At 42.2% G+C, this 20,535-nt stretch overlaps 2 protein-coding genes across 4 annotated transcripts; one reads left to right on the forward strand and one right to left on the reverse strand.

Moving 5' to 3' along the window:
- Window positions 1-1,476: 1,476 nt before the first annotated feature.
- Window positions 1,477-3,352, reverse strand: LOC112226753 (transcription factor AP-1). The gene has a single exon (XM_024391275.1). It carries the CDS (start codon window positions 2,958-2,960, stop codon window positions 2,010-2,012), a length of 951 nt encoding a protein of 316 aa, XP_024247043.1. The 5' UTR covers window positions 2,961-3,352; the 3' UTR covers window positions 1,477-2,009.
- A 2,163-nt stretch (window positions 3,353-5,515) lies between these two features.
- LOC121841150 (FGGY carbohydrate kinase domain-containing protein-like) lies at window positions 5,516-17,721 on the forward strand. 3 transcript variants are annotated; one of them, XM_042307610.1, is made up of 4 exons: window positions 5,516-6,411; window positions 8,586-8,792; window positions 16,829-17,057; window positions 17,546-17,721. In XM_042307610.1, exons 2-4 carry the CDS (start codon window positions 8,743-8,745, stop codon window positions 17,624-17,626), a joined length of 360 nt encoding a protein of 119 aa, XP_042163544.1. In that variant the 5' UTR covers window positions 5,516-6,411; window positions 8,586-8,742; the 3' UTR covers window positions 17,627-17,721. The 3 variants fall into 3 exon arrangements, with proteins under 3 accessions (XP_042163544.1, XP_042163545.1, XP_042163546.1); XM_042307611.1 differs by having other exon boundaries at window positions 5,516-6,386; XM_042307612.1 differs by lacking the exons at window positions 16,829-17,057; window positions 17,546-17,721 and adding an exon at window positions 10,612-10,661 and having other exon boundaries at window positions 5,516-6,386.
- The last annotated feature ends 2,814 nt before the right edge of the window (window positions 17,722-20,535 follow it).

Here is a 20,535-nt window from a genome sequence, read left to right on the forward strand (position 1 = left end):
TGGATATGCAGAAGCCACTCCTCAGTAAAAGGCCCATGACAGCCCGCTTGGAATTTGCCAAAAGGCACCCACTGGACTCTGACCATGAGAAACAAGATTGTCTGGTCTGATGAAACCAAGATTGAACTCTTTGGCCTAAATGCCAAGCGTCAGATCTGGAGGAAACCTAGCACCATCCCTACGGTGAAACATTGTGGTGGCAGAATCATGCTGTGGTGATGTTTTTCAGCGGCAGGGACTGGGAAACTAGTCAGGGTCGAGGGAAAGATGAACTGAGCTAAGTACAGAGAGATCCTTGATAAAAACCTGTTCCAGAGCACTCAGACTGGGGCGAAAGTTCACCTTCCAACAGGACAACAACCCTAAGCACACAGCCAAGACAACACAGGGGTGTCTTTGGAACAAGTCTCTGAATGTCCTTGAGTGGCCCAGGCAGAGCCTGGACTTGAACCTGATTGTACATCTCTGGCTTTGCAGCGACACTCCCTATCCAACCCGAGAGAGCTTGAGAGGATCTGCAGAGAAGAATGGGAGAAACTCTCCAAATACAGGTGTGCCAAGCTTGTAGTGTCATACCCAAGAAGACTCGAGGCTGTAATCGCTGCCAAAGGTGCTTCAACAACATACTGAGTAAAGGGTCTGAATACTTATGTAAATGTGATATTGTTTTTATTTTTAATATACATTTACGAAAAATGTATACAAACCTGTTTGTGCTTTGTCATGAGGTTTTGTGTGTAAATTGATTAAGGGGAAAAAAATACATTCTAAAATTGATAAGGTTGTAACATAACAATGTGGGGGGAAAGTCCAGAGGCCTTTAATACTTTTCAAATGCACTGTACATGTAAACAGGAGTAATAGTGACCAGTAGCAGTATGAATAGATACTTGGGAATGTCAATCAATAACCAATGGATAGCAGCATAGTGGTAATCATTTAAGCAGCAGTGTAGGTGTGAAGGGGGGGCAGTAGTTGACACTATTGAACACGTATACACATCTATTGAACACATTACACTATCTACACGACACTATTGAAGAATGTTTTTTTTTCTCAGTCATGAACTCGTTATCAAAGATATTTTAATTTATTATATAGCACCTCAGCTCCTTAAAACACCAGTCGTAAGACTTTTAGTACCAACCAGCATTTACAACAGGAGACAGACAGTATTTTAGGCACACCCTGACCCACCGTCATAGAAAACGTAACTGCTCCCAGAGCTCTCTTGCCATATTTGGCTTGCTTGCTGCTCATTTCCGAAACGGTGTCCAATCGTTGTCGAGGAGCACGGTCCCCTACCAAGCGATTACACTACACTGGAGTGACTCAATGGTCAGTCTGTCCCCATTTTACTGTTAACAAACATTAAATGTATTCACTGTTCATCCAAGAACGAACTATTCAACGTGTTTTCTGCGCCAATAAAAGCTATTTAAAACCCGATTCTTTATAATTATAACAAAGACAATATTCTCAATTCATGACTTTTTATTCCACATTGTATTTGTCGTATATTTGTATTTTCTGAAGTGCTCAAAAGACAGGCATAAAAATAGTATTATGATAAAGTCTTCATTCAGGTCAACATTTGTTTGAACCTTTTCACAAAATGGTATTAATGTAAATGTTAAGAAAGTAAGGCAGCTTTGTGTCAGTCCTAGTACACAAACACCTCTGGGTCAATCCTCGCACAAGGTGTGTCAATAAAGCAATGTCTCGTAACGTTATAGTGTTACATTGTACAACTTGTCGCTGGTGAGAAAACTCAGTGCTAGACTTGGTCTATATACATACTAGACAATGTCAGAACTCGTAATCGATCAATAGGCATTGCCACTGTTTGTTGGCCGTAGCCACCACTAGCCCATTTATTCCACGAATACGTTTATTTTTCTTGTCGCCATTCTGTTAGGGTGCAAAGACGAAGAACACGCCCCTATATGAGCTGCGTTTGGTCCCATAATGAAAAGTCTCTCACTCAAACCGCAATGTCTTATGGCTGTTCAGAACGCCTGGAGCTGCTGCGTCAATATGAGTTGGCACCCGCTGTTAACATGGTCCATGACCTTCTGTTTGAGCAGTGCCAGTTCGTCCCGGAGCACGTTGGCAGAAGAGACCAACTCTGTGTGTTGCGTCTTCAGGTTTTTGACCCTGTCCTCCAGCCTCGAGATCCTCTCCAGCTTCCTTTTCCGGCATTTAGACGCGGCCACCCTGTTCCTCATGCGCTTTCTCTCGGCCTTTATCCTCTCCTGGCTCTCCATGTCGATAGGAGACATCGGAGGGGTATCGCCGCTCATCTCGGGCACCGTCTGGGGCTCCTCTTTGAATGGCTGTAGCCGTGGGTGCTGGGCTGGCAGCTGGGTCTCGATGTGGGTTTGGGACGGGACGGACGTGTAACTGGCGGAAGAGTGTCTGTCGCCGGTAGGTGCCGACGCAGAGCTGACAGCCCGATTGAAAAGGCCCAAGTTTGTGTATTCCGGTGGCTCGGGGCGCACGGTGCAGCTGTAGGGTATAGGACTGTCCAATATAGTAGATGCGGATGCCATGTCGTTTGAAGCATTCGTCTGAGAGTCACAACTCCCATTAGGCATATGCTGTTGATAATGAAGCTCCGCGAGCGCCCTCACGAAACCCTCAGCAAAACCCTCTTGCTCGTCGGTGATGTTCTTGGGACAGAGGAACTGAGTTGGGGTCGGAGTCGTCAAACCATTGCAGGACTGGATGATGAGCCTTTCCAATTCCGGAGAGGCCAGTTTTAATAATCCCACATCAGGGGACGTCAGTATATCGATAGCTTTCGCCCGCAGATGAGGTTTAAACATTTTAGGGTCGTTGAGGTTCAGTGTCATACTCTGCTTCATACTATTCGGGTTAAACCCATGATATCCACCCACTGCGCCTTGCTGACCATTTACCGATTCGTCATAGAATGTAGCTTCCATCTTGGTGGGCATCAATTGACTGGTCTTTATCTCGAAGACAGTTGTTGGGAAAAAATAAACGCATCAACTGTTGAAATTGCAATAAACAATTGAGTGATAAACTGCAATCCGATGTCCCCAATCTTTTGACAATTTTAGGACAAGTAGACTAATATTCGAAACTCAAGTCGGAGGACAACTTTTGATGTCCTACGTGGAAACTTTTCTTGAGACTTGATAAAAGAAGAATAGTATCAAACAAAAATATTCACTTCCTCAATCGATATACGTCTTTTCAATTAAGAATTGTTTTATTCGATTTGCCAACTGAAATAAGGCTTTTCTTTTCTAAGCAGATGCTGTATCTCACTCGATACAATGTACTTTCTAGCACTTCCAACGTGGAGACGAACTTTATCCACTTCTATGCTGCTGCTATACTGAAAATAACAATGATGTAATTTCTAAGGCTTCCTATTGGTTTGAGATGATGTGATGGGCGTTACTTTTTGTAATGACATGCACGTTGCGTGGACAACCAGCCATGTTCCCGCCTCCCGCAATGGTTGATGGGATTAGGTAATGCAGTAAAAGGAGCGGTGTCCTCTGGGATTACGTATTGTTTTTGAAAATATTGTTACCCGCTCTATTTCGCAACCAAATCTTAATCAGGTTGACTAGATTTTCTTTTGAATAACAGCTTTCACAATATTTGCTTTCCTTCTTTTGCTCTTTGACTTTGTAGGTGGAAGCGTGGCAATTTGGCACCACAGTCACCACACAAATTATTATCACCCTTGATAAAGATTCGCAAAAAAACGATATCAAATAAATAATTCAAATACTGAGCTATATTTCATGCAAAAAAATGGGAAATTATATACTAACTCAATTACCCAGAGAAAGATATGTTTTTTTAAACAAGTAATACGTTTTTTTTCACAAAAAAAAAAAAAAAAAAATACAAAATTATTGGCAGCCCTGTTTTCAATACTCCAGCACCTTTGCGAGGATAACGGCACATCCTTTTTCTAAAATGTTTATGAGATTGGAGAACACATTGTGAGGGATCTTGTACCTCATACCTACTGTAAAATATGTGTTTGATTTTTTTAAATTTCACCTTTATTTAACCAGGTAGGCCAGTTGAGAACAAGTTCTCATTTACAACCTGGCCAAGATAAAGCAAAGCAGTGTGACACAAACAACAACACAGAGTTGCACCTGGAATAAACAAACGTACCGTCATTAACACAATATAATACGTTTATATACAGTGTGTGCAAATGGCGTAAGGAGGTAAGGCAATAAATTGGCCATGGTAGCAAAGTAATTACACTTTAGCAAATTAACACTGGAGTAATAGATGTTATGGGGCTATTTTGCTTCCACTGATACTGGGGACCTCATTAAGTCAACAGCATCATGTACCAGGACATTTTAGCCCAAAACCTGGTTGCCTCAGCAACCAGTATATCTGACCCTGAAACTTGGCCACAAGTGGATCTTCCAGCAGGACAATAATCCCAAGCACACATCCAAATCCATAAAGAAATTGTCAATTGACTATAAAATCAACATTTTATTTGTCTCCGGACTTGAACCCATTGAAAACCTGTGGTTTGAATTGAAGAGGGCAGTTGAAGATATCAAGGATCTGGAAAAATTCTGTATGGAGGAAAGTTCTATGATTCCTCCCAATGAGTTCTCCAATCTCATAAAACATTTGAGAAAAAGTCTTTGTCGTTATCCTCCCAAGGAGAGGGTGCTGGAATATTGAAAGCCAGGGTGACAATAAGTATTAGGCTACTTGTTCAACAAAATATCTTTCTACGAGCAATTGTGCTATTATAAAATAATATATTTTTCTTAATATGCTGAGCATACGATATAGCTCAGTATTTTAATTATTTATTTGATAGTCTTTTTTGCTCATCTTTATCAAGGGTGTCAATCATTTTGGAGGTGACTACTACTGGTGTGTGAGAGAGAGGGGGGGTCGAGGGAGGGGGTGGCTCCCCCTGTTTGTTTGTTTTTTGCTTTTCAGTTGATCCATTCTGCTTTGGTTATATAGGGGAAGGAAAATGTTCAAATGAATATCAAATAGAACATTGTGCCTCACATTTTAAGGGTTGCTTCAAGTATAGGTATAGCAAGTAGGCATCTGCCAAAATAAAGGAAACACCAGCACAAAGTGTCTTAATTGGGTGTTGGGCCACCACGAGACAGAACAGCTTCCATGCACCTTGGCATAGATTCTACAAGTGTCTGGAACTCTATCGGAAGGTTGCAACGCTATTCTTCCACAAGAAATACCATCATTTTGTGTTTTGTTGATGGTGGTGGAAAACTCCCATAAGTGTTCAATTGGGTTGAGCTCGGGTGACTGAAATGGCCAGGGCATGTGGTTTACATCGTTTTCATGCTCATCAAACCATTCATTGACCATTCGTGCCCTGTGGATGGGGGCATTCTCATCCTATGCGGACAAAGAAATGGAAGCCAAAATAATGGCCTGCCCAGCAGTTTTATACATGACCCTAAGCATGATGGGATGTTCATTGTTTAATTAACCCAGGAACCACACCTGTGTGGAAGAACCTGTCTTCAATATACAGTACTTTGCATCCCTCAAGTGCTTCCATTATTTTGGCAGTTACCTGTATGTAGCAACAATGTGTTTCTACACTGTAATTACATAGGTACTACCATGCAAATGCATATCCTAGGTATTAGCATTACTGAATGTAAACTCTCAAACTACGTTTTTCATTATTTCCCTGAATAGATGGAAATATGTCTTGTGATCTGTCTGTAATATACCATGTGTGGAGAAACTCCTTCCAGTCCCAGTAGATCTCAATAGGCCTCAGTGTTGCTCCTCAGTCTCAAGCAAACTCATGCACTGATAGCACTGGTATTGTCTCTGTGCTTTGTCCTTGCTGTGAGATCAACCCTGAGATGACACACTTGTCTTCAGGTTGCCTTGACAGCAGAACAACCACCACCATTTGGAGATATTGACACCTTCAGTGTGAATTCCAGATTGGAATATTTTGGAAAGTCTGTTCCTCCTGTCACGATAATGATACTAACAACAAATGGTTTCAACAACAAAGTTCCAATACCACAGTCATGCACACAGTCACAGGGACAGATCAAACACACATAAGCCCAAAAAGAAAAACACACACCTGCATTCTCTGTATGGAGCTAGCAAGACTCGAGACTGGTCTCTCAGCAGTCTCTTTGCTGAAGATAAAATAGGTTTACACATATCCCCCAGCACGCTGCTGTGTTTATTACTGTAACTGGGAATTTTTCCCATCAGCCTACAGCTGACCTGGCCATACTTCCTGTTCCTCTGTCCCTGCTTCCTGTTCAGTGGCCTGATGGGTAACCTCTAGATAACACCACCTTCTTCCCCCTGGCTCAGCCAGCTGCTTCCACTGCATGGAGGTCTGCATTTCCCGATGTCCACCAGGTGCATATGCGTTTTGTTTTGCTGGATGTCTAGTCCACATTGTCCGTGCTTGACGCACATGTGCTTCGCTTTTCAACTACAGTAGCTAAAAGCTAAGCTTGTTAGAGTCTGTGACTGTGCTTCCGTTTGTACCACCACACGGTAAAGCAACCCACGAGTGGAAAATATTGAATGCATGCGGTACAAAGAATGCACCACAGCCTATTGCGGCACCCCCAACGTAGCGTTGTGGACTGCTTCATTGACAATGAATGACTTCCGCAGGAAAGTAAAGAGTTTGATGCATGTGGACATGAGGCGTAATCAAGAGTTTAGACCCAGACCCAGCTGCCATAAGCTGTCCTTTGTTGGAAAGTGATGGATCCTTAGCCCATGAAAACACACTCTTCCTGTCTGTGCTCTGCTCTATCCAAAATGTGGAGAGTGCCCTTTGCATTTGTTGTTCATGAATAGAGGAAAGTTAGATTGCCCGCTCGCTCACTCACTCACGTGTATGTCTACAGTGTTTGTTAACGACCATCTGTTTCTTCCTGTCCTGCTACTATGTTTTCCTCCATCCTCTCCTTCCTCTATTCTCTCTCCCCTCTATTTATGCATGGCCCTAACACAGCCTGCCTACTGTGCACTGCTTCTCTGTTTGCCCTTGGCTTTAAGTGTTTATACTTTCTAAGAAAATAACACAATAGTAAGATACTGTATTCGCCCTTGTAGTCTTGGCAGGGTCAATAGGATTGTCTTCCAATTCTGACTGAATGTTTAAAAAAAAAATCTGTGTTAGACTCTAATGACCCTAACTTATCTATGTTATTATCACCTATTTCTAAGAAGTGTATGTCTTTTTTTCAATTGGAGGTCAATCCCATTTGAAGGTGTAATCTTGGCAGAGCATTTTTTATACATATAGATTAGTTTCCCGACATCCTCACTTTAAAATAAGGCAACAGTAAACATGTCGCCCCCATACGAAGTATGCAATGCCCCCCTTGGGCCAAACAGTGTACTGTTGTAAATGAGGATTCTCTATGGCAAGATGCGTCATTCACCCATGTTTTGTCAAAATCAGGCCAGTGGTGTCTGAGAGAGCGTGTACGTTAGCTAGACTCGTATCCCTGAGCATGTATGCCAAATTTCAGCACTCTGAGTCAAACAGATTAAGACATATTGAGTCTTAACAGTGTTTGCAACATGTGTATCAAATTGTGTTACAATACGAATATCCTTTACAGATTTACATGCATTTATGAGCCAGACCACACCCACGTGAGTGTTTATTGGTCAACAGCGGCCATGTTATTTTAGGTACTAGTCTGGAAAATATTGTGTTGAGAGACTTTTGTGCATAGATCACACATGTCAAGTTTTGTGCAGATCAGTCATTTGGTGCCAGAAGAGTAGCGTTTTAACAAAATTCAAAAAAATCCATCATGGCAGACCTTATTGGTCCCTGAGGCAAATGTGTTCCTTGTGAGGAGAGGGAGCTATGTACCGAATTTCAAAACGGTGCATTTGACCTAAAGTCTTTAGATTCGGTACATTTAGTGGGCTAATGTAATTTCAGATTTGTGTGTGTGGGATAATGAGCTGCCAGTGTCGCAGACTCACTGTTTACAAAGCTGCCCAAACCAAAGAGTAAACTCTCTGGGCTAGGGTGTAATTAAAACAAGATTTTCTATTGGACAAATTCAGTCAAGTCCCTCCCCGTTTCGTTTCTTTTACTTCCGTTTAAGAAATATTTCGCAACAGAATCGTCTGAATGAATACACACATGCCTTGGTATGCGAGACCACAGCGACTACCCTTTTTGGCCACTAATGCGTTCCGTTGGAAATCAGAACGTTGTTATCAACATAAATTGTGAACTTCGACGTAAAGTAATGTTTCAAAAAAGTTAGTTTCCCGTCGTGTTGTCCCTGTTTAAATCAAATGTTTAGGGAGTTGTGTTTTGCACAATTCATTGTCAAATGCAGCAGACTGAAATGGAGTCCAAAATTATGGTTGAAATTCCACGCAAAAAAATATCACTCACCATGGTGCAATAGTTTTGGTATTTTTACACTCTATCAATGAGTCTCTACATATGTGTATATGTTTTAATTAAATGTTTGGGACCTATAACCAAAGATCCTGACTTACCCTAGTAACCTTCGTTAATGATTTCTCTCTCTCTCCTGCAGGTGTTGTTCATGGTCGAGTCAGACCCAGTAGAGTGGCACTGTGTGGGTGTGGGCATGGGGACAGCCAGAGTGAGCGCTGCTCTGGTCACCAGGGAGGGACAGATGAAGACTACTGCAGAGGAGCCTGTCACCATCTGGGAGCCTCACTCAGACCATTATGTCCAGTCATCCACTGACATCTGGTCTAAGGGCTGTAGCACAGTTAGGGTAGGTGTTAGGATAGTCTGATTTAATCACACTAATACACAATTCATTGGTATACTGCCTGAGATATTTGTGTGCAAAATCCTTGAAATACTCTGCTCAAAAAAATAAAGGGAACACTTAAACAACACAATGTAACTCCAAGTCAATCACACTTCTGTGAAATCAAACTGTCCACTTAGGAAGCAACACTGATTGACAATAAATTTCACATGCTGTTGTGCAAATGGAATAGACAACAGGTGGATTAGCAAGACACCCCCAATAACGGAGAGGTTTCGCAGGTGGTGACCACAGACCACTTCTCAGTTCCTATGCTTCCTGGCTGATGTTTTGGTCACTTGAATGCTGGCGGTGCTTTCACTCTAGTGGTAGCATGAGACGGATTCTACAAAACACACAAGTGACTCAGGTAGTGCAGCTCATCCAGGATGGCACGTCAATACGAGCTGTGGCAAGAAGGTTTGCTGTGTCTGTCAGCGTAGTGTCCAGAGCATGGAGGCGCTACCAGGAGACAGGCCAGTACATCAGGAGACGTGGAGGAGGCCATAGGAGGGCAACAACCCAGCAGCAGGACCGCTACCTCCGCCTTTGTGCAAGGAGGAGCAGAAGGAGCACTGCCAGAGCCCTGCAAAATGACCTCCAGCAGGCCACAAATGTGCATGTGTCTGCTCAAACGGTCAGAAACAGACTCCATGAGGATGGTATGAGGGCCCGATGTCCACAGGTGGGGGTTGTGCTTACAGCCCAACACCGTGCAGGACGTTTGGCATTTGCCAGAGAACACCAAGATTGGCAAATTCGCCACTGGCGCCCTGTGCTCTTCACAGATGAAAGCAGGCTCCCACTGAGCACGTGACAGACGTGACAGAGTCTTTAGACGCCGTGGAGAACGTTCTGCTGCCTGCAACATCCTCCAGCATGACCGGTTTGGCGTTGGGTCAGTCATGGTGTGGGTGGCATGTCTTTGGGGTGCCGCACAGCCCTCTATGTGCTCGCCAGAGGTAGCCTGACTCCCATTAGGTACCGTGATGAGATCCTCAGACCCCTTGTGAGACCATATGCTGGTGCGGTTGACCCTGGGTTCCTCCTAATGCAAGACTATGCTAGACCTCATGTGGCTGGAGTGTGTCAGCAGTTCCTGCAAGAGGAAGGCAGTGATGCTATGGACTGGCCCGCCCGTTCCCCAGACCTGAATCCAATTGAGCACATCTGGGACATCATGTCTCGCTCCATCCACCAACGCCACGTTGCACCACAGACTGTCCAGGAGTTGGCGGATGCTTTAGTCCAGGCCTGGAAGGAGATCCCTCAGGAGACCATCCGCCACCTCATCAGGAGCATGCCCAGGCGTTGTAGGGAGGTCATACAGGCACGTGGAGGCCACACACACTACTGAGCCTCATTTTGACTTGTTTTAAGGACATTACATCAAAGTTGGATCAGCCTGTAGTGTGGTTTTCCACTTTAATTTTGAGTGTGACTCCAAATCCAGACCTCCATGGGTTGATACATTTGATTTCCATTGATAATTTGTGTGATTTTGTTGTCAGCACATTCAACTATGTAAAGAAAAAAGTATTTAATAAGAATATTTCATTCATTCAGATCTAGGATGTGTTATTTTAGTGTTCCCTTTATTTTTTTGAGCAGTGTATATATACAGTACCAGTCAAACGTTTGGATGCACCTACTCATTAAAGAGTTTTTCTTTATTTGTATTATTTTCTACATTGTAGAATAATTGTGAAGACATCCAAACTATGAAATAACATAGTTTCATGAAAAAGTGTTAACAAATCAAATATATTTTATATTTCAGATTCTTCAAAGTAGCCACCCTTTGCCTTGATGACAGCTTTGCACACTCTTGGCATTCTCTCATTCAGCTTCATTAGGTAGTCACCAGGAATGCATTTAAATGAACAGGTGTGCCTTATTGAAAGTTAATTTGTGGAATTTCTTTCCTTCTTAATGTGTTTGAGCCAATCAGTTGTGTTGTACGGGTTGTATACAGAAGATGGCTCTATTTGGTTAAATACCAAGTCTATATTATGGCAAGAACAGCTCAAATAAGCAAAGAGAAATGACAGTCCATCATTTAAGACGTGAAGGTCAGTCAGTCTGGAAAATTTCAAGAACTTTGAATGTTTTTTCAAGTGCAGGCGCAAAAACCATCAAGCGCTATGATGAAACTGGCTCTCATGAGGACCGCCACAGGAAAGGAAGACCCAGAGTTACCTCTGCTGCAGAGGGAAGACAAGTTCATTAGAGTTACCAGCTTCAGAAATTGCAGCCCAACTAAATGCTTCACAGATTTCAAGTAACAGACACATCTCAACATCAACTGCTCAGAGGAGACTGCATGAATCAAGCCTTCATGGTCGAATTTTAGGTCCCAAGAAACAAAGAGATCTTCTGTTGAATCTGACAATTAATCTTGGTTGTACAGTCGTCTCAAATAAAACTGAAGGACCTCGGCGTTACTCTGGACCCTAATCTCTCTTTTGACGAACATATCAAGACTGTTTCAAGGACAGCTTTTTTCCATCTACGTAACATTGCAAAAATTAGAAACTTTCTGTCCAAAAATTATGCAAAAAAAGGAATCCATGCTTTTGTTACTTCTAGGTTAGACTACTGCAATGCTTTACTTTCCGGCTACTCGGATAAAGCACTAAATAAACTTCAGTTAGTGCTAAATACGGCTGCTAGAATCCTGACTAGAACCAAAAAATGTGATCATATTACTCCAGTGCTAGCCTCCCTACACTGGCTTCCTGTTAAGGCAAGGGCTGATTTCAAGGTTTTACTGCTAACCTACAAAGCATTACATGGGCTTGCTCCTACCTATCTTTCTGATTTGGTCCTGCTGTACATACTTACACGTACGCTACGGTCACAAGACACAGGCCTCCTAATTGTCCCTAGAATTTCTAAGCAAACAGCTGGAGTCAGGGCTTTCTCCTATAGAGCTCAATTTTTATGGAATGGTCTGCCTACCCATGTGAGAGACACAGACTCTCTGTCTCAACCTTTAAGTCTTTACTGAAGACTCATCTCTTCAGTAGGTCATATGATTGAGTGTAGTCTTGCCCAGGAGTGTGAAGGTGAACGGAAAGGCTCTTGAGCAACGAACTGCCCTTGCTGTCTCTATAGCCCTTCGTACATCAGCTGATATCTCAAAGTGCTGTACAGAAACCCAGCCTAAAACCCCAAACAACAAGCAATGCAGGTGTTGAAGCACGTTGGCTAGGAAAAACTCCCTAGAAAGGCCAAAACCTAGGAAGAAACCTAGAGAGGAACCAGGCTATGAGGGGTGGCCAGTCCTCTTCTGGCTGTGCCGGGTGGAGATTATAACAGAACATGGCCAAGATGTTCAAATGTTCATAAATGACCAGCATGGTCAAATAATAGGTCTGGGACAGGTAGCACGTCCGGTGAACAGGTCAGGATTCCAGAGCCACAGGCAGAACAGTCGAAACGGGAGCTGCTGCACTGGCATGTGGCCTGGGGACAGCAAGGAGTCATCATGCCAGGTAGTCCTGAGGCATGGTCCTAGGGCTCAGGTCCTCCGAGAGAGAGAAAGAAAGAGAGAAAGAGAGAATTAGAGAGAGCATACTTAAATTCACACAGGACACCGGATAAGACAGGAGAAATACTCCAGATATAACAAACTGACCCTAGCCCCCGACACAAACTACTGCAGCATAAATACTGGAGGCTGAGACAGGAGGGGTCAGGAGACACTGTGGCCCCATCCGAGGACACCCCCGGACAGGGCCAAACACGAAGGATATAACCCCACCCACTTTGCCAAAGCACAGCCCCCACACCACTAGAGGGATATCTTCAACCACCAACTTACCATCCTGAGACAAGGCCGAGTATAGCCCACAAAGATCTCCGCCACAGCACAACCCAAGGGGGGGCGCCAACCCAGACAGGAAGATCACATCAGTGACTCAACCCACTCAAGTGACGCACCCCTCCTAGGGACGGCATGAAAGAGCACCAGTAAGCCAGTGACTCAGCCCCTGTAATAGGGTTAGAGGCAGAGAATCTCAGTGGAAAGAGGGGAACCGGCCAGACTGAGACAGCAAGGGCAGTTCGTTGCTCCAGAGCCTTTCCGTTCACCTGGGCCAGACTACACTCAATCATACCACCCACTGAAGAGATGAGTCTTCAGTAAAGATTTAATAAAGGTTGAGACCGAGTTTGCGTATTATTAGTCATGGACTGAAATACATACATTTAAAACATCACACAGCCTAGATGTTAGTCAAACACACAAGCCATAGAAAGTTAGTTGCAATTTATATTTAATCCACCAGAATAAGAACAAATAATACAACAAAGTGGTTACTCAAATATAAATATTTAAATATATATATATATATATATATATATATAAGTATAATCTTTGTAAATTATATCATAAATATGACTGGTGGAGTTATGTCAATGATGTAGCTAACTAAAATATATGGAAATGTCTTCTCTACCCAATATTACAACCAACTAAATTGCAGCATGACTGCAAAAATGGAAGAGGAAAGAGGAAAAAGGAACTTCTGTCAGCCCTGCATTAAAGACCATGATTGGTTAAAGAAAATTGTCATAAATAAAAAAGTATACCAGTTTAATTTAAGGACCAAAAAATTGACAGCTGTGCCATATAGATTGCAAAATAGTTGGGAAGAGATTGACGTAGCGATTCCATGGCACATGAACTGATACGCAAAATGACACCGGATTCGTATAAAGCGTATAATTTTTCAATTTAAATTATTAAACAAAATTCTTGCAACCAACAGAATGTTATTTATATGGGAGATACAATCTTCCCAGCTCTGCAGATTTCACTGCGAAGAGGCAGAATCATTACATCATTTGTTTTGGTACTGGATTTGTAGCTTGTTTTTGGTCACAGGTCCAGGAATGGCTGAAGAATTGCAATATTTACCTGGAACTAGCCCTGCAGATAGCACTACTGGGTGACTACTAGTCATCCCTTACCTTTGATGATCTTCATATGGTGCCACTCAGAAGACATTCATTTACTCAATAAATTTTCCTTTTGTTCGATAAAGTCTCCATATATCCACAAACCTCAATTTTGGTTGCGCGTTTTCTTCAGTAATCCACAGGCTCAAGCACAGTCAAAACAGGCAGACAAAATCCAAATTGTATCCATAAAGTTCCTAGAAACATGTCAAACGATGTTTATATTCAATCCTCAGGTTGTTTTTAGCCTAAATGATCTATAATATTTCAACCGGACAATAAACGTTGTCAATATAAAAAGGTGAACAAGAAATGCACTCTCTCGGGATTGCGCATGAAAAAGCTCTGTGACACATCAGGGTCCACTCTTTCAGACTGGTCTTACTCCCTCATTTATAAGAATACAAGCCTGAAACAATTTCTAAAGACTGTTGACATCTAGTGGACGGCATAGGAACTGCAAATTGAGTCCTAAGTCAATGGATACTGTAATGGCATTGAATAGAAAACAACTACAAAACCAACAAGGTTTTCACCTGCCAAATCAGTTCTGTTATACTCAGACACTATTTTAACAGTTTTGGAAACTTTAGAATGTTTTCTATCCAAATCTACCAATTATATGCATATCAAATCTTCTGGGCCCAAGTAGCAGGCGGTTTAATTTGGGCATGCTTGTCATCCAAAATTCCGAATGCTGCCCCCTACCCTAGAGAGGTTAATCAGCACAACAGTTTTCAGCTGTGCTAACATAATTGCAAAAGGGTTTTCTAATGATCAATTATCCATTTAAAATGATCAATTATCCATTTAAAATGATAAACTTGGATTAGCTCACCATGCCATTGGAACACAGAAGTGATGGTTGCTGATAATTGGCCTCTGTACGCCTATGTAGATATTCCATTAAAAAATCTTCTGTTTCCAGCTACAATGGTCATTTACAACACTGACAAGCACAGTTTGAAAGATATGGCAAATAGAAATCAAACTGGATGGACATCATAAATATATGGGAGAGATTGAGGGTAGAGGAAGACAAGAGTTTTAAAAATTAAAAATACTATTGTAAAATAGACTGTCCATAAAACGTATATTATGTTTAAGCTGGAAATACAGGCCTAAGCGTTGTTGTTCACTAGTTTGCTCCAATTGGAGAGGGGTGGTAGGGTTGGAGGGTAATCAAGGAAATATATACACTGCTCAAAAAAATAAAGGGAACACTTAAACAACACAATGTAACTCCAAGTCAATCACACTTCTGTGAAATCAAACTGTCCACTTAGGAAGCAACACTGATTGACAATAAATTTCACATGCTGTTGTGCAAATGGAATAGACAACAGGTGGAAATTATAGGAAATTATAGGCAATTAGCAAGACACCCCCAATAAAGGAGTGGTTCTGCAGGTGGTGACCACAGACCACTTCTCAGTTCCTATGCTTCCTGGCTGATGTTTTGGTCACTTTTGAATGCTGACGGTGCTTTCACTCTAGTGGTAGCATGAGACGGAGTCTACAACCCACACAAGTGGCTCAGGTAGTGCAGCTCATCCAGGATGGCACATCAATGTGAGCTGTGGCAAGAAGGTTTGCTGTGTCTGTCAGCGTAGTGTCCAGAGCATGGAGGCGCTACCAGGAGACAGGCCAGTGCATCAGGAGACGTGGAGGCCGTAGGAGGGCAACAACCCAGCAGCAGGACCGCTACCTCCACCTTTGTGCAAGGAGGAGCAGGAGGACAACTGCCAGAGCCCTGCAAAATGACCTCCAGCAGGCCACAAATGTGCATGTGTCTGCTCAAACGGTCAGAAACAGACTCCATGAGGGTGGTATGAGGGCCCAACGTCTACAGGTGGGGGTTGTGCTTACAGTCCAACACCGTGCAGGACGTTTGGCATTGATCAGCCTGTAGTGTGGTTTTCCACTTTAATTTTGAGTGTGACTCCAAATCCAGACCTCCCATGGGTTGATAAATTTGATTTCCATTGATAATTTGTGTGATTTTGTTGTCAGCACATTCAACTATGTAAAGAAAAAAATATTTAAGAATATTTCATTTATTCAGATCTAGGATGTGTTATTTTAGTGTTCCCTTTATTTTTTTGAGCCGTGTATATAAAAAAACGTGTATGTATGTGTACAGTTGCAGTCGGAAGTTCACATACACTTAGGTTGGAGACATTAAAACCTGTTTTTCAACCACTCCACAAATTTCTTGTTAACAAATTATAGTTTTGGCAAGTCGGTTAGGACATCTACTTTGTGCATGAAACAAGTAATTCTTCCAACAATTGTTTACAGACAGATTATTTCACTTATAATTCACTGTATCACAATTCCAGTGGGTAAGTTTACATACAATAATTTGACTGTGCCTTTAAAAAGCTTGGAAAATGTCATGGCTTTAGAAGCTTCTGATGGGCTAATTGACATAATTTGAGTCAATTGGAGGTGTACCTGTGGATGTATTTCAAGGCCTACCTTCAAACTCAGTGCCTCTTTGCTTTGTATTGTTGTGATCATTGTGTTTACTTGATAGCTACCAACACAAATAGTTAGCTAGAACAAAGTGTTAATAAAATACAAATTCATTAAAAGATTTAAAAGCAATACAGTACAAATAGTAGCCAGTCTTCCTCACTATGAGCGCTCTGCCTCAGCCCTGCTGTATTCCTCCCTCTTCCATTCCTCTCACACTTCAGGCGACTCGTCAAATGATGTTCTCAGAAGATCAGGAATTGGCAACCAGGTGAAACAAAAAAAGGCAGTACTGTGCCCAGATGCATTTTTCAGACGAAAATATTAGCCTGCTGGCTAGCTAGTTAGCCAAGCCAAAAAGCTAGTTAGCCAGCCAAAAACGTGTCAGTCAATCTGTAAATCCGTGGCTCAAAACACAATATATATACAATAAAAACTCTATTATTCAAACCAAAAGAGCTTATTTAAAATCAACAAAACACTGTTTAGGGAGCCTGTACAAGCTGTGTTGAAGCACATAGCTCAGTGGCCCCCTATGTGTTCTTCTGTCCCAGGGTGTTTCAGATCAGTCAGGAGCCCCTGATTGTCCTGGGGGTGTGGAGACCCTACCTGTCCGCCATGGTGCCTGACCTGTGGCTCAACGAGGGAGGACAGAGTGCTACTGGAAGACTAGTCAGTTCAGCTCTGCGCCGCCTGGGTCCTGCTAGATCAGGCTTATTCAACTACAGGCCCTTGGCCCTGCAGAGCTGCTGTTTTGCTGGGGTTTTCTCTTCTCCATACCTGGTAGGTAATTGATCAATTCATGTCACTGATTGGCCTGAGAACCCACACACCTGGTGCCCCAGTCTCCTTTTTAGAAGGAGAGAAAGAAAACCATGTAGTTTGACCTGAAGTAATCAGCTACATATTCATTATACACTGACATTTTTTGACACAGTAAGCCTTGATGACTAGGTTTGCTCAAACTAGATCCACAAAACCAAACTTTTTCACATTTTTCTCCTACCTCAGATTGACCATGTGGTGAAAGGTCATGCAGCCTACCCCAAGCTGCAGAAGTAGGCTGTGAAAAGATCAGCTTATTTACAGCAAAATCATATCCACCAAAACAACAACATACCTTTCACCTGGAACAGGCCCCCATTAACATTGGCGGGGCTGTAGGGGAGTGGGTGGAGAGTTTCATGTTCCTTGGTGTCCACATCACCAACAAACTATCATGGTCCAAACACACCTTCAAGAGACTGAAAATATTTGGCATGTGTCCCCAGATCCTGCGTCCCCAGCTGCACCATCGAGAACATCCTGACTGGTTGCATCCCCTCCTGGTATGGAAACTGCTCGGCATATAACCGCAAGGCCTAACAGAGGGCAGTGTATATGGCCCAGTACATCACTGGGGCCAAGCTTCCTGTCATCCAGGACCTACAGTGCCTTGCAAAAGTATTCACCCCCTTGGCATTTTTCCTATTTTGTTGCATTACATCCTGTAATTTAAATGGATTTTTATTTGGATTTCATGTCATGGACATACACAAAATAGGCCAAATTGGTGAAGTGAAAAAAATAACTTGTTTCAAAAAATTCTAAAATATTAAAAAACGGAAAAGTTGTGCGTGCATATGTATTCACCCCCTTTGCTATGAAGCCCCGAAATAAGATCTGGTGTGACCAATTACCTTCAGAAGTCACATAAATAATTAAATAAAGTCCACATGTGCAATCTAAATGTCACATGATCTGTCACATGATGTCAGTATATATACACACCTGTTCTAAAAGGCCCCAGAGTCTGCAACACCACTAAGCAAGGGGCACCATGAAGACCAAGGAGTTCTCCAAACAGGTCAGGGACAAAGTTGTGGAGAAGTACAGATCAGGGTTGGGTTCTAAAAAATATCACAAACCATTAAAACCATTGTTAAAAAATGGAAAGAATAATGCACCACAACAAACCTTCCAAGAGAGGGCCGCCCACCAAAAGTCACGGACCAGACAAGGAGGGCATTAATCAGAGAGGGAACAAAGAGACCAAAGAGAACCCTGAAGGAGCTGCAAAGCTACACAGCGGAGATTGGAGTATCTGTCCATAGGACCACTTTAAGCCATACACTCCACAGAACTGGGCTTTACAGAAGAGTGGCCATAAAAAAGACATTGCTTAAAGAAAAAGAAAAAACATTTTTTGTTGTTGGCAAAAGACATGTGGGAGACTCCCCAAACATATGGAAGAAGGTACTCTGGTCAGATGAGACTAAAATTGAGCTTTTTGGCCATCAAGAAAAATGCTATGTCTGGCACAAACCCAACATCTCTCATCACCCCGAGAACAGCATCCCCACAGTGAAGCATGGTGGTGGCAGCATCATGCTGTGCGGATGTTTTTCATCAGCAGGGACTGGGAAACTGGTCAGAATTGAAGGAATGATGGATGGAGCTAAATACAGGACAATTCTTGAGGGAAACCTGTTTCAGTCTTCCAAAGATCTGCGATTGGGACGGAGGTTCACCTTCCAGCAGGGCAATGACCCGATGCATACTGCTAAAGCAACACTTGAGTGGTTTAAGGGGAAACATTTAAATGTCTTGGAATGGCCTAGTCAAAGCCGAGACCTCAATCCAACTGAGAATCTGTGGTATGACTTAAAGGAGCTGGAGCAGCTTGAAGGAGCTGGAGCAGTTTTGCCTTGAAGAATGGGCAAAAATCGAAGTGGCTAGACGTGCCAAGCTTATAAAGACATATCCCAAGAGCCTTGCAGCTTTAATTGCTGCAAAAGGTGGCTCTACAAAGTATTGACTTTGGGGGGTGGGGGGGATAGTTATGCACGCTCAAGTTCTGTTTTTTTGGTATTATTTCTTGTTTGTTTCATAATTTTAAAAAAGCATCTTCAAAGTGGTAGGTATGTTGTGTAAATCAAATGATACAAAACCCCCAAAAACCTATTTTAATTTCAAGGTTGTAAGGCAGCAAAATAGGAAAAATACCAAGGGGGGTGAATACTTTTGCAAGGCACTGTATATAATAGGCGATGTCTGAGGAAGGCCCAAAAACTGGTTTAAGAATCCAGTTACCCAGGTCATAAGACTGTTTTCTCTGCTACCGCACGGCAAGTGGTACTGGAGTGCCAAGTCTAGGTCCAAAAGGCTCCTTAACAAGTTTTACCCAAGCCATAAGACTGCTGAACAATTAATAAAATATCCACCCGGACTATTTACATCATACCGGCTGTATTTCTTATGTTACAGTGCCTTCAGAAAGTATTTATACCCTTTGACTTGTTCCATATTTTGTTGTGTTACAGTCTGAATTCAAAATGGATTAAATAGATTTTTTTTCTCATCCATCTACAAACTTAATGACAAAGTGAAAACAAGTTTTTAGAAATGTTTGCAATTGTATTGAAAATGAAATACAGAAATATCTAATTTATTCACACCCCTAAGTCAATGTTAGAATCACCTTTGGCAGTGATTACAGCTGTGAGTCTCTTAAATTAACACCTGGATTGTGCAATATTTGCACATTATTCTTTTAAAAATTCTTCAAGCTCTGTCAAGTTGGTTGTTGATCATTGCTGGACAGATATTTTCAAGTCTTACCATAGATCTTCAAGTCGATTTAAGTCAAAACTGTGACTAGGCCACTCAGGAACATTCAATATTGTCTTGGTAAGCAACTCTAGTGTATATTTGGCCTTGTGTTTTTGATTATTGTCCTGCTGAAAGGTGAACTTTTCTTCCAGTGTCTTTTGGAAAGCAGACTGAACTAGGTATTCTGACAGGATTTTGCCTGTGCTCAGCTCTATTCAGTATCTTTTATATCCCCAAAAAACTCCCTAGTTATTACCGATGACAAGCCTACCCATAACATGATGCAGCCACCAACATGCTTGAAAATATGAAGTTGTACTCAGTAATGCGTTGTCCTGGATTTGCTTCAAGCATAATACTTTGTATTCAAGGCATAATGTTCAATTTTTGCAGTTTTACTTTAGTGGCTTATTGCAAACAGGGTGCATGTTTCAGAATATTTTTATTCTGTACAGGCTTCTTTCTTTTTACTCTGTCATTTAAATGTTATACATTTTAGTAATTTAGCAGACATGCTTATCTAGAGATACTTATAGGAGCAATTAGGGTTAAGCGCCTTGCTCAAGGGCACAACAACATATTTTCACCTACCTTGCTTGAGGATTCAAACCAGCAACCTTTGGTGCAATGCTGGTGCAACGCTGGTGCAACGCTTTTAACCACTAGGCTA

This window comes from Oncorhynchus tshawytscha, linkage group LG28, assembly GCF_018296145.1.
Source record: "Oncorhynchus tshawytscha isolate Ot180627B linkage group LG28, Otsh_v2.0, whole genome shotgun sequence".
In the NCBI taxonomy this organism is placed as follows: domain Eukaryota; kingdom Metazoa; phylum Chordata; class Actinopteri; order Salmoniformes; family Salmonidae; genus Oncorhynchus; species Oncorhynchus tshawytscha.